General features: G+C 37.8%; 1 protein-coding gene across 1 annotated transcript in view; it reads left to right on the top strand.

Moving 5' to 3' along the window:
- The window catches only part of LOC126469699 (apolipophorins), a 738135-nt gene that overhangs the window by 415026 nt on the left and 308901 nt on the right, over nucleotides 1-14208 (top strand). The window contains exons 44-45 of the mRNA XM_050096873.1: nucleotides 1857-2025; nucleotides 2113-2328. Coding sequence (XP_049952830.1) covers nucleotides 1857-2025; nucleotides 2113-2328 — 385 coding nt within the window. The remainder of the gene's footprint in view (nucleotides 1-1856; nucleotides 2026-2112; nucleotides 2329-14208) is intronic.

Here is a 14208-nt window from a genome sequence, read left to right as displayed (position 1 = left end):
ACACATTATCACCACACTTCACTACCCAGGCATGATTTAGAACAAAGTCAAGCACCAACCCTGATTTACTCTGTTGTTCATACACATTTCTTTATTCCAATATGGTACATTCTATGGGAACAAAAGGCGCTACCTCCAAATAATAGATACTCCGTCTCTAATAGAAAATTCAAGCTCCTGATTATCCATTGACACTATCTCCTGCAGGGAATGGATAAGAATATTTAAACACCACAAACACAACACATTACCATGCCTAACACACTGTAGGAAAACCATTGGCACTCAAAATGGCTTCTAGTTGCCTTGGGATGGATATATACATATCCTGTATGATTTTTAAGGGAAATTTGTACCATTATTCCTGCGTAATAGTGTCTATTTAAGATATTGATGATGGAGGTAGATAGCAATCTCACAGCCTTCTCTCCAAAGTAGACTACAAATTACCAATAATATTGAGATCTGGTGATTGTAGTGGCTTGGTTAGATGCAACAGTTCATCATAGTCCTCAGATAATCAGTCCTGGACAATGTGAGATGTGTGAACAGGAGCCCTGTCATCTTACAATACAGCATCACCTTCACATAATCCTTGGCATTTCTGTGACCTTTTGTAGCACCCATGGGGTCCTCAGAATACCATGGTATAGCTGCCCAAATCATCACAGAAAGTGCCACATGCATGCTTTTGTGATGCAAACTTGCCCAGAAGGTGGAAACAGTGAAACAAGGAAATGTAGGCTGCTTCAGAAAATTTCAATTATGAAGTTTTATCAGATTATCAATTTTCCTACTCATCATCTTCAGGCTGACAATGAAAAGTAGGAAACTCGTCAAAATACTGCCACAGAACAATGCCTTGACTGAGCTGATAACTTGAGAAAACTTCATCAGTGTGAAACAAGACTCATTTGACCAAATTACAGGCTTCCATTGCTTCTTAGTCCAGGTTTTATGGCCTCAACACCACATTTTTGTGTTACCAGCATTTGTGTCACTAATTAGTAGTTTTGAATTTCCAGCTCACCCTGCAGTTCTCAACTTATGTAGCTTTCTTCATGTTGTTTTGTTGATGACAATGTTCAGAAGTGGAACACTCAATTCTTCAGTGACTCTTGCGGCATCCTCTTATTATTCATCACAAAACTTTTCAATGACTGTTTGTCATGATCACACAACACACACTTTTGTCCTTGTTGTCACTTGGTGGATGATTTTTTTTTTTTTTTTTTTTTTTTTTTTCTGATTTCCCTGTATCTGGCTAGCATCTGCGTTTATGTTCAAGCATTGATTTTTCATGGTGTTTCTATATTTGTCCAACCCCTGAACGTATGCTTGTAAGAATACTCACTCACCTATAGATTAATCAAACAGATTTATTTTTCAGATTGAGTAAGGTTACAGTGCTGTTTTCATTTTAGTGGAGATGTAGAGGTATTTCAGTTGCAAAACTTCACGTGAATTGAGGAACGCAATATTGGCCTGCACAGTATTTCTTTGTTGTCATAATACACATATTTGGGTATGTGTTTGTCTACTTTTAGACCAAAGGTGCAGAACTCTAATCCCAAAACAATTTAAAAGCTAATAAGTATGCTATTTTTAGTGTCTTAAATATTATGTTTGCATGCTTCTGAATGAAAAATAAAAAAAATAGTTGAAGAAACTAACCTAGTTATTTACTATGAATTCCCTCAGATTTAATGCTGAACTAAACAGCAGTTGTGGTTCCATTGTCACAACTGATAGCAGCATAGAAGTAACATCTTTCATATGTTTGTTTACATTCTTATTTTTTATTTTATTTTATGTTTTTTGCTACAAATCTGCTAGGATTTACATGTGTTTTACAGTGTTAATAACATCTACAACTTTGAATTCATTTGGCCAAACAATACAGCATTGTTTAATTCAATCAACAAATGGGAAGTTAAAAATCATGCAACATTTGTAGAGGGCACAATCAATCTTGAGATTCCTTTAGCAACAAGACACATTGGCTTGGTTGAATACAACTACCAGGTACATTGGAATCATCCTAATTCTCCTAACATATTTTCCAATAAAGTATAAATAACTTAATTTTATGTTCTTTTTTTTTCATTTAAGGAAACACCATTGCATCAAAATGGAGTAGCTGCAGTGAAGTACAATGGTGAAAAAGAAATTGATGGAAAGTATAATTGTGTATCAGAATCATCTGCTGGGTTTGAGAAGGACATAATAGACATTGAATTACAAAACAAATACTTTCCTCTAGGCACACACTATGTGCATTCCTTTGAATACAGTAATGGTGTGGATGGCTTAAATTTACCAACTGTTGTAAGTAATCCAGATTTTCTGAGTATGATTTCTGGTTTGATATCTGATTCAAAAAGATCATTGACTTTATTGTGACCAATGGAATATGTGCAAACCCTGCCCCCCTCTCTGCTCCTGTTTCTGACCATCTCATTTACGTTGGAAAACATGGCATATTCCAGGAATATAAAAGGATAACCTATCTTGTCTCAGCGACAACTTGTATTGTGTTTTTTTTTTATTCAGTTCGTGACTGTATAATAATAATAATTACATGTGGGTCAATGGTCTTTACACCACTTCATGACTTGCATGTCCCTAACCTAACCTAGGTATTCTGCTGACTATTTGGGTCCTACAGTTTAATGTGGAATCTGAAACACATGTCACTCCTGGTGAAGCTTCACATCACTCAGAGGTAAAGCCTAGGTTTAAGGGCCAACTCAAATATTCTGTGGTGCGACTGAGATTTGATCCCATGATGTATGAGATTCCACTGATATTCAGCAACCCTTCAAAGAAGTATTTGACTATTTCTTTGAAAATGTTAGCTACATGAAATTCGCAATAGAAGCTTTCCTGCAGAGCTGAAGCAGGCTGTCATCTGTGTAACTTACCTTGTGTGAGATGAAAGCTGGATAATGTCAATATATATTACCTTGTGTGAGATGAAAGCTGGATAATGTCAATATATACCATTAAAAGGAAAGACTGATAAATGAATAATGAGGAACCTCCTGTATAAAGAGTTCATGTGTGGATTGGAAATTTATGCTCTTGTAAACTTTACAGAACTGTTTGTAAATAATTGAAAATGCTGTTAGAAGCTGAATAAACATATTTTTAATTTTATATGCTCTTATTTAGTTATGGTCAACAGACAGTAATAATTTTGTGAGATACAAGTGCTGTCTTCTCTCTACTTAAATAAATGCAAGAAGCCCTATGTATGATATGTATCTGTTATAGCATTGTGGAATGATTAGGGGGCTGCTATGGTGTAGAGGTGGTAGAGTGGTGGGTTGTGTATGTGGTGGTGCTTGCAACAGGTGGCTAGGAATACTCCACTGCAAGATACAACATTTTTTTATTTCACCTTGTGTTACAACACTGGAGTACTGTGATGCCCCTGAGTATTCTGTCTGCAGGTGCATGGTCCACTGATGGTGCTGATGAAGTCAGAAGGCCATATGTTGTCCCATCTGGCTCTGCTTTTACTGTTTACTCCACTCGACAGCATATGCCTGAGTTAGCATCATGTGGTCCTGAGAGATAAGTGCCACCAATGCATACATCATATGTGTCCACTACTACTGGGTTAGAAGCTCACTCTGGTGTGGAAGGATGGCAGAAGCGGTGCCCCAGCTGTGAACCACTGCATTCCAAGACAAAGATTTGGTGCCACTGTATAGTATGAGAGATGGCTCATCCAGGGCATTGTTCTAAGTCCATGGGCATGGACGTAGACTGATCTGGTGGAGCTGGCTGTCCAGACCAGTGTTGCATGCTGACTGGCCCATAGAGTGATGGAGACTTGTGGGGACCCAATGTCATGGAGGGTGCTGACAAACAGTGCATAACTGTGCTACAATCAGAGGGTATTTCTTGTGATTAATAGCACACTTGTGCTCATAAGTTGTACCCAGACATGTTCAAATTAACACCCCTGTTTGTCTATGGAGTGGAAATTCCCTACAGGCTGAACTGCAGTTGTGCATCCTTTCTGCAATGTCACCATGATTGTGCAACTTGGCCTGGCCACACTTCAGTGTACAAACAGGCTCACTAGTGAAATGTCAGCACCTCTGTGCCTGCCTGCTTGCTCAACAGACACTTGCAATGGCACTGCTTTTAATTCAGTAATGCAGGAAATTTAGCAATGGCATTATATCCCTACCCTCTATGGGAAGTCCTGCATCTTGGGTCCAAACTCATGACCAGTCTGTAAAAGGAGACTTCACATACAAAATTACAACATAGACTATTTACATTTTTTGCCTTACATTAAGCAACAAAGCTCAGAAAGTGGGGCACATTCTATGTCGTTATGTGACTACACAACACCTCCAATCTCCTTTGACCTACCTCTTAAACATCAACCCCTCCAAAATATTAAACAACTATATACATGAATATCACCTCATTGTAGCCTTATGGCATCTCATGCTGTAAGCAACAATGCTCGTTTCAACACCACTCAAGTTCCCTTCTCTTCTGAGTCACAGTTAATAATATACTACAATACAACTCCCTTATTACTATATCTAGCTTCTTTCACCCTTTGTACCTTCTCATGTATGAGCAGTTAACCAGTCCAACCAAATCCGTTGTACTGGAGGATCACAGATAGAAAAATCAGACCACATGAAAAGTAAAGACCCTTTGAATGTGAAAATTGTATCAGTACATTGTCAAAGTATGTGTAACAAAGTTCTGGAATGTACTTCCCTCCAGGAAATTTCTTGGGTCCAAGAGCTGCCTGAAACCAAAACTAAAAAGTTCTGAAATATTGAGCAATTCATGGAAAGTATATTTAAAAGACAGATTAGATGCCATAGGATTGGAATGTTCATCCCAGTTGTGCCACAGGATGGGAATGTTCATTGTAGTTGACAAAAATGTTGCCTCCATAGAGGTCAAATTTGAATGTGAGAGTGAATTTATCTGGTCACATGTATCAGGTCTAGATGAAATCAAATTATTGTTGGATGTTTTTAGCAACCACCTGACTCCACTGTGACAGTTTTAGAGTCTTTCAAAGAATGTCTACATCAGTAGCATAGAAATACCAAGATCATGCAGTATTAATTGGAAGTGACCTGTACCTGCTGAGTATAGATTGGGATGTCTATGAATTTATTGTGGGAAAGGGGGGGGGGGGGGGGGTGTACAGAAAGACAGTCTTGCCAAATACCACCGGCCAAATTTTCTGAAAACTGTCTTGAGCAACTAGTTTAGCAGACCAGAAGCAGTGGAAATATTTTAGTCCTTGTAGCTACAAACAAGCCTGACTTTATTGATGGTGTCAGTATAGAGAGAGTGATTAGTGACCATGATGTCATCATAGTGAATAAGTTCACTGAAGTTAATAAATCAATCAAGAAGGCTAGGAGATTATTTCTGCTAGAAAGAGCAGATAAGCATTTGTCAGCATCCCACTTAAGACAATGAATTGATTTCATTTAGTTCCAGTATGATGGATAGAGAAGGAGCTATTGGCAAAGTTTGAACAGATTGTAAATCTTACTCTGGAGAAGTATGTGCCAAGTAAGTGGATTAAGGATGGAAAAGACCCACCATGATTCAACAACAAATTTTAGGAAATGCTGAGGAAGCAGAGGCTGTTGCACTCTCAATTCAAAGAGAAAGTGCAAATGACAGAAGTCAAAAGTTAATAGAAATTCACACATCTGTAAAAAGATCAATGCATGAAATATACAACTACCAAAGCCATAGCTTAGCAAAATATCTTGGTGAGAACACAAGAAAATTATGGTCCTATGTAAAATCACTTATCAGGGCAAAGGCTTCTATCCAGTCACTCATTGACCAGTTTGGTGTGCCAGCAGAAGACAGCAAAATGAAAACTGAAGTTTTAAATTTTGGATTCAAGAATTGATTGACACAGGAGAATCATACAAGATCACAAAGGATAATCATACAAACATACCATTGTTTGACTATCAAACTGACTCCCATATGAATGGCACAGTAATAAGCATACCTGGTGTAGAGATGCAAATGAAAGAGTTGAAGGCAAATAAATCTCCATATCCTGACAGAATTCCAATTCAGTTTCACAAAGAGTACTCTATGGCAGTGACCTCTTACTTAGCTTGTATTTATCACAAATCTCTCACCCAGTACAAAGTCCAAAGTAATGGAAAAAAGTGCAGGTGACTCCTGTATATAAGAAGAGTAAACTCAGAATGGGATTTTCACTCTGCAGCAGAGTGTGTGCTGATATGAAACTACCTGGCAGATTAAAACAGTTTTAATCTGCCAGGAAGTTTCATATCAGCGTTCACTCCACTGCAGAGTGAAAATCTCATTCTGGAAACATCCCCCAGGCTGTGGCTAAGCCATGTCTCCGCAATATCCTTTCTTTCAGGAGTGCTAGTTCTGCAAGGTTCACAGGAGAGCTTCTGTTAAGTTTTGAAAGTAGGAGACGAGGTACTGGCAGAAGTAAAGCTGTGAGGACGGGGCATGAGTTGTGCTTGGGTAGCTCAGTTGGTAGAGCACTTGTCTGCGAAAGGCAAAGGTCCCGAGTTCGAGTCTTGGTTTGGCACACAGTTTTAATCTGCCAGGAAGTTTCAGAAAAGTGAACCAATGGACCTGCAAAATTAGGTAGATATCTTTAACATCAGTTTGCTACAGAATTCTTGAACATATTCTCAGTTCAAGTATAATAAATTTCCTTGAGAGAGAAAACATTCTGTCCACAAATCAGATGGTTTAAGAAATGATTGCTTGAGTGGAATTCAGCTTGCACTTTTCTCACATGATACCCTGTGAACTGTGGATGAGGGGCTACAGGTAGATTCCATATTCCCAGATTTCCATAAAGTGTTGGGGACTGTGCTCTACTGCAGACTATTAATGAAGGTATGAACATGCATAATACGTTCCCAGATATGTGATTGGCTTGAATACTTCTTAAATAACAGAATCCCATACCTTTTCCTTGACTTTGAATGTTCATCAGAGAGAAGGGCATCGTCATGGGTTCCTGAGGGAAGTGTTATAGCACACTTGTTATTTACCATACAGAGGAATGATCTGGCAGACAGGATGAGCAGCAATCTGTAGCTGTTTGCTGATGATGTGGTGTATGGGAAGTTGTTGTCATTGAGAGACTGCAAAATGGTTCAAGATGAGTTAAACAAAGTTTCTAGTTGGTTTGATGAATGGCAGCTAGCTCTAAATGTAGAAAAATGTAATTTAATGCATATGAGTAGCAAAAACAAACCCATAATTTTTGAATACACATTAGTAGTGTGCAGTTTGACAAAGTCCCAGTAACTAAATAACTAGGAGTAAAGTTGCATAGCACTATGAACTGGAACAAAATTATAAGGATTGTAGTAGGGAAGGTAAGTGGTTGATTTCAGTTTATTGGGAGAATTTTAGGAAAGAGTGGTTCATCCCTAAAGGAGACCACATGTAGGACACTAGTGTGACCCATTCTTGAGTACTACTTGTGTGTTTCGGATCCGCACCAAGTCAGGTTAAAGAGAGACATCAAAGCAGTTCAGAGGTGGGCTGCTAGATGTATTACTAGTGGGTTCAAATGATCGGCAAATATCACAAAGGTGCTTTGGAAACTCAGCTGGGAATCCCTGGAGGGAAGGTGATGTTCTTTTCAGGGAACATTGTTGAGAGAATTTGAAGAACCAGCATTTGAAGTTGACTGCAAAATGATTCTACTGCTGTCATTGTACATTTCACATAAGGGCAACAAGATAAGAAATAAGTAATTAAGGCTTGTACAGAGGCATACAGACAATTGTTTTTCCCTCACTCTATTTGTGAGTGGAACAGGAAAGGAAATTACTAGTAGCTGTGTACAGTGGCTTGTGGTGTATGTATATAGATACAGATGTAGATGTAGGCTGCATTGATGAGTTGCCCTCCACTTAAGGTAGATGAAGGTTGCACAAAACAGAGTCAAAACTGGCATGATGCCTGGGGTTGTGGCACTTATAGTCTTGATAATGAGCTGCTGCTCCTCATAGTATTACTGTACATGTGAGAGCATTTTCTCTATTGAAACATGTCTTTCTTGTTTATCTGTTAGCCAGTTTAAAACTAGGATTAGATTGGGGTTGATGTTTCATTCGGGTAGGTCTGATTTATCACTGGAAGAATCGCTAGTGTCTTCTCTCACCAGTACAACTACAGCTGTGTAATGTTCAACTTGTTTTCATCTGTAACAGAGGCTAAGTGGTGAAAGGTCTGCCCAGTTATGTCAAAATCTATCAGTAGCATACCCACAAGCTATCACCCATAGATTGCAACAATCTTGCTACTGCCATTCTACCATTCAACGTATGCACCTGTGTGTCTATGACTTCCAGGTCCTGGTTCACGGTCTTTACTGTCATTTTTACCAGATGCATTACCTCCATTGCTACCCTCCGTAATACCCATGTGTTGTTCAATACTCCTTATTTCAAACTGGTTAACTGTGTAGTGTGCCATTCCATGGTGGCCTTATACATCCTTGCTTCATGACTCACTCTTTCTGTCATGCCATTCAGTTCCCAGATGTTATTGACATCCACAGTCCCAAAAACCATTTTCAGTAGACTGCCCTCTACATCTAATGAATCTCACTTACATCATTGTAACATGTATAGCACTACTTCCACTATGTGCAGCATTTGTTATCCCAGTTGCTCATATGACTGGTGCAACTTGACATATTCACTTCTCATCTCCCTCAGTACCCCTTTTCCTTCCATTTCCATCTGTAATTCCATAAACACATCATCCAAATGTCTCATCTCATTATCGATTTCACAAGTGTATGGCATCAGCATCAGTGTCCAATGACAGCTTGTAAATACTACATCCTGTTACCTCATGAAAAATACTCTAGTTTCCAATGGTAGTACTCAAAACAATCCCCCCTCTACTCCTGGTAAAGAGGTGCAACAGTGCCAAGATAAGAATTCCCCTTATCTTTTCTTTGAATTTTAGCAACCTGGGAACAAGGTACTGCCACCTCTGTAATACATGCACTGTGCTCTTCCCAAAACATCATGCTTTGTTTGCGTTATTACCAGTTAGTTAAGTGAAGAAAGCATAGAGTTATGAAAAGCTGTTTCAAAAACCATACAAAATGCGATTATTAATTATATTGTTCAGTAATGTTTTCACAGACAGAACATAGCAAGTTACCCTAGATGCAAGAATATAGCAAGTTACCCTAGATGCAGAATTTATCACATGTGTAGTGGTTTCCATAAATGGAGGATAAACTCTAAAAAATTACAGTGAATCTCAGAAAAATGTGAAATTAAACTAAAGAGCAGTATACAAGGCATGACACAAATAAATGATAATAAACAGCCTCCTGTAAAAATTTTGATTGGAACTTAGAGGAAGGTTATTCATTCAAAATGGATTTGTCAGTTTGGTATTCCACACTTGGAGGTCAGTATGATGTGTGATTAGATCGATGAAGTGTGATTAGATCAAACAGTATTACAGGCATGTGGTGGTGTGTGATGAATGTGCCATTAGGAAGAAAAGGAAGATGATGATGAAGAAAAAGAAGAAAAAGGGGGAGAGACAGAAAGAGAGAGAGAGAGAAAGGAAAATAGTAAAAGGGTAATCAACCATTAGCTTAGTTTGAAGACTACAGTCCTCTCCTGGACATTTCATAGCAAAACGTTATCTACAACTTGTACAACTTTCACTCGACTGTGGATGAAAGAGCCTAAGGGCAATAAAACAGAGGGAGGCATTGATTGAGAAGGAAGAGGGATGGCCTTCTAGCATATCCTGTATGTCACTCAATCAGCACTTTGAGGAAGTAGTACAGAAAACCAATAAGAAATTTCAAAAGAGAATTAAAGTTCAGGACGGAGTGATAAAATCTTTATGTTTTACTAATGATGTCAGAAATGGCAAAGAATTTGGAAGAAAAAATGAATGAAATGTGTTAATGTTTTAGAAACCTGCTACATCATGAACATCAACAAAAGTTAAATGAGAGTAATGAAAATTGGTCAAACTGCATCAAGTGATGCTGAGGGAATTAGATTAGGCAATGTGACACTGGAAGTAGTAGATAAGTTTCACTATTTGGGAAGCAGAATAAATGATAATGACTGAAGTAATGCAGATTTGCCACAGCAAAAAAGTATTATCTGAAAAGAGAAATTTACCAATGTTAAATATAAATTAAAATTTTTGAGAACTTTCCGAAATATATTTGTTGGGGGTGCAGTCTTATACAGAAGTGTAATGTGGATGCTAAATAGTACAGATAATGAGAGACTTTGGCATTGCAGAAGCACAGTGAAGATTAGAGTGCTCAGTCCGATAACTAATGAAGACATTATTAACTTATTAATAAAAGTTCAATTATATGGTATGTAAAACAAAATTTGTGACTAGATTGAGTATTTCATGTAAGGGGGATGCAGCATGTTATCATGAATGAAGAGTAATTACCAGAAGCAGAAGTAACTTCAGGCATGCCCAGGGAAGTGTGCTGAGACACCTATTGTTCAAGTGTATAATTAATGACTTGCCATGCAATGTTAATAGTTAACCTCAGACTTTTTGCAGATGATGCAGTTATCTATAATATCTGAAAAAGCTGCACAGATATATCAATAAGATATGAAAGTGGTACAAAGATTGGCAACTTGTTTTAAATGTTCAGATATGTAAAACGGTGCACTTCACAAAATGTAGGAAAGTAGATGGCTACGACATTGGTGAATTAAAATTGGAATAAGTCAACACATACAAATACATGGGTGTGACAATTTGTAGGGGTATGAAGTGGAATGATCACATAGGCTCAGTTGTATGCAAGGCAACTGGTAGACTTTAATTCATTGGCAGGATACTGGAGAAATGCAGTCGCTCTGCAGAGGACACTGCTTACAGTCACTTTTGTGTGCCATCTTTGAATGTTGTTGAAGTGTGTGGAACAACTACCAAATAGGTGTAACAAGGGATATGGAGTGTATACAAAGAAGGGTGACACAAATGATCACAGGTTCATTTTATGGGAGAGTTTTGTGGAAATTCTGGAAAATCTGAATTGGCAGATGCTGGAAGACAGATGCTGATTAGACCATAAAATTCAATTACTAATACAAGTGAAGAATATAGACAAACTCTTCATTCTCCTATATATACCTTCTGTATGAAACATGATGACAATATTAGACCAATTATAGCATAGATAGCAGCATTTGAGCCACCATTCTTCTCATACTCCATTCATGATTCTAGTGGGAAGAAACCTAAACATGTGGTACCATGCTGACCATCCTTGGCTGTGCACTTCACAGGAGTTGTCAGAATGTATATGTAGGTGTGTATATAGCGTATTTCATCAGGAGAAAAGAAATTTATGGCACAACTTGACTAAAAGGATGAATCAGCTGACAGGACACATCCTGAAGCACTAAGGAATAGTCAGTTGGGTAATGGAGGGAAGTGTTGTAGGGCAAAAATTTAGAGAGTACTACAGTAAGCAGGTTCAAATAGAGATTGATTTTACTAGTTATGCAGAGATGAAGAGCTTTGAGAAAAGCGTGGCTTAGAAATAAGTAACCTAATAACCTATCTTTGGATCTCACTTTTAAATGATAATAGCAATCCATATTTCAACTACAGGAAAATGCATATTTCTGTCAGAAAACATATTTTGTTTTACTGAAATAAAACATCATTAGTGGTCTGTAATGGAAGATATTTACAATTTGTATTGTTTCTATGTCAAAAACGGTATATTATGAAAAATGTTGATTTTTACTTATGGTATTTTATGTGTGATTTTTGTTCACATCAGGAAGCACTGTCTACTTGCACTTCTTTGAGGTTTACCTTCATTTTTATTCTGGCCTATTCTCACATTAATTTGTAGAACTATGTATTTTTAATGAAAAACACAACGCAATGTAGCTACTGTTAGTTTGCATCCTTTTGGCTGAACATGTCTCGTGTGTTTTGTGTAATTTAATCAACTTAACTGCTAGTTATTCTTTTGTTCTCCCTCTTCAGTTCATCATGTTGTGTGTTATGTCATTTCATTGTGTTACTGTGAATTTGTTTAATGGATAAGAGAAACTGAAGTAAAATGGTGGAGTTAAAGATTTAAACTGTGAGTAGTGTGGTGTTGTGGGGGTGTGGGGGAATGGAAAGATGGAACACTAAATGCAAAGTAGTGGATGGAGAGTGAGTTGGTAATGAGATGGAGGAAAAGGATAAGGAACAAGTGGTGAAATGGTGAAATGAAAAGGGGGGGGGGGGAGGGGTCCATCTCCTCTCCCCCCTCTACCCCTTTAAATATCAATCTGGTTGGGTGAGTACAGCTTGGTGTTGGAAGAGAACTAGCGTGATCTTAACAGTTAAACTGCAGTCACAGGAGTTACTCTGTCCTCTGCAGCAAAGGACACTGACTGCAGGTATAATTTTAAGCCTGACAAAAGAATTCAACTCAGTAAAGTGTGAGTTACTTCCATTAAAGCTGAAGTCATATAGCAGGAATTTATCTAAGCATTTTCTATTCACATATCCATTGTACAAAACTGATATATAAAATGGATAATAAATTAAATTTTCATTCCACCAGTGACATAGTAATGCAGGAGCACCAATGGTCTCCATTCAAGGTTTACCTCTGTTCTCCATTCTTGGTTTAGCTTAGTTTAGTTTTGGTCCTTTTCTCTTTCCCAAATGTACTAATGACATGACACAAGCACTTACCTCCCATTTAATAATACATACATATGCAGATTGTTTTGTGGTGAAATGAACAATTTCTGTTTTTGTAAAATTTAATGTCAAGTTATTGTTTTTGACCCATGCCTCCAAACTTCCCCAAGTGTTTGGTCATTATGACGAATTAGGTCTACCTCATTTTTACAACAGACTACAGCTATTGAGTCATCTCCATAGAAGATAGTATCAGACTGAACCTGGCATGGCATATCATTAATATAATACAGAAAAAGTAGTGGCCCTAATATTGAACCTTGTGGAACACCTAGTTGAGTGTGTTTCCAGCCAGAGAGAAATTTCTTCCATTGATGTTAATAAGTACTCTTTGTTTTCTGTTTGTCAAGCATGATGGCATCCAGCTAAGAGATTTGCCTTGAAAACCATAGCGTGCCAATTTTTGGAGAAGCAGGTCATGATTTACTGTGTCGAAGGCTTTGCACAGGTCACAAAAGATGCCTGACACACAAATTCTATGATCAAGACATCTGCTGACTTTTGTGACTAATTCATTTATTGCATGGCTTGTGCTGTGGCCTTTTCTGAAACCATATTGATTGTATAAGATAATGCTGTAAGATGATTTGTGATTTTCGATCTGATCACATGCAGCTCTTTCAAATATTTTCGAGAAAAATTGGTAACAGTGAGATTGGCCTATAGTTGCCAAATTCATCTTGTTGGCCTCTTTTATGTACTGGCCGAACTTCTGCATATTTTAATGGATCTGGGAAACATCCCTCATCAAAAGATTAGTTGATTATGAAAAAAGAGTGGATAAGCTGTGATGGACTATTTTTATTATTTCAGTGGGGACCTCATCCCACCCCACAGATTTGGAATTTTTTAGGGACATTATGATTTTGATGACATCTGAGATGGAAACATGAGAAAACTTAAAACTTGGGCAATTACTGTCTCTCATATTGGGCTTTGTTTTTGGTGATGAACAGTCACCAAATTTGTTACAGTTTATGAAAATGTCATTGAATGATTCACAAATGGCACTGGTTCCTGTAACAGCTCTACCATTTATCACTATTTTAGAGGGGCATTTTCTCTCTGCCTCACTGCCAACTTCGCTTCTTATAACAGACCAAACAGCTTTTTATTTGTTTTTCGCATTTGAAATGAAGTTATTAGTCGCAGTACATTTTGCTAGTTTAACTAGTTTGTTGAATGTTTTTTTGTATGTGCTTACATACTTAAGAAATTCAGGGCTGCGACTTACTTTTGCCTCGATATGCAGTTTCCTCTTAGGAGCACTAGACATGCTAATTCCTTTTGTTACCCAGGATCTACTTTTATGGGACCTGGTCCTCACTGTTACAAAAGGGAAGCATTCATTGAATATACCCAAGAATGTGGAATTGTGTTTGCTGACTGTCCAGTTGGTTTGGCTTAGTTTTTTACAAAATACGTCCACATTTT

Source organism: Schistocerca serialis, chromosome 3 (genome assembly GCF_023864345.2).
Source record: "Schistocerca serialis cubense isolate TAMUIC-IGC-003099 chromosome 3, iqSchSeri2.2, whole genome shotgun sequence".
NCBI lineage: Eukaryota > Metazoa > Arthropoda > Insecta > Orthoptera > Acrididae > Schistocerca > Schistocerca serialis.
This window is presented reverse-complemented; position numbering and strand designations above follow the sequence as displayed.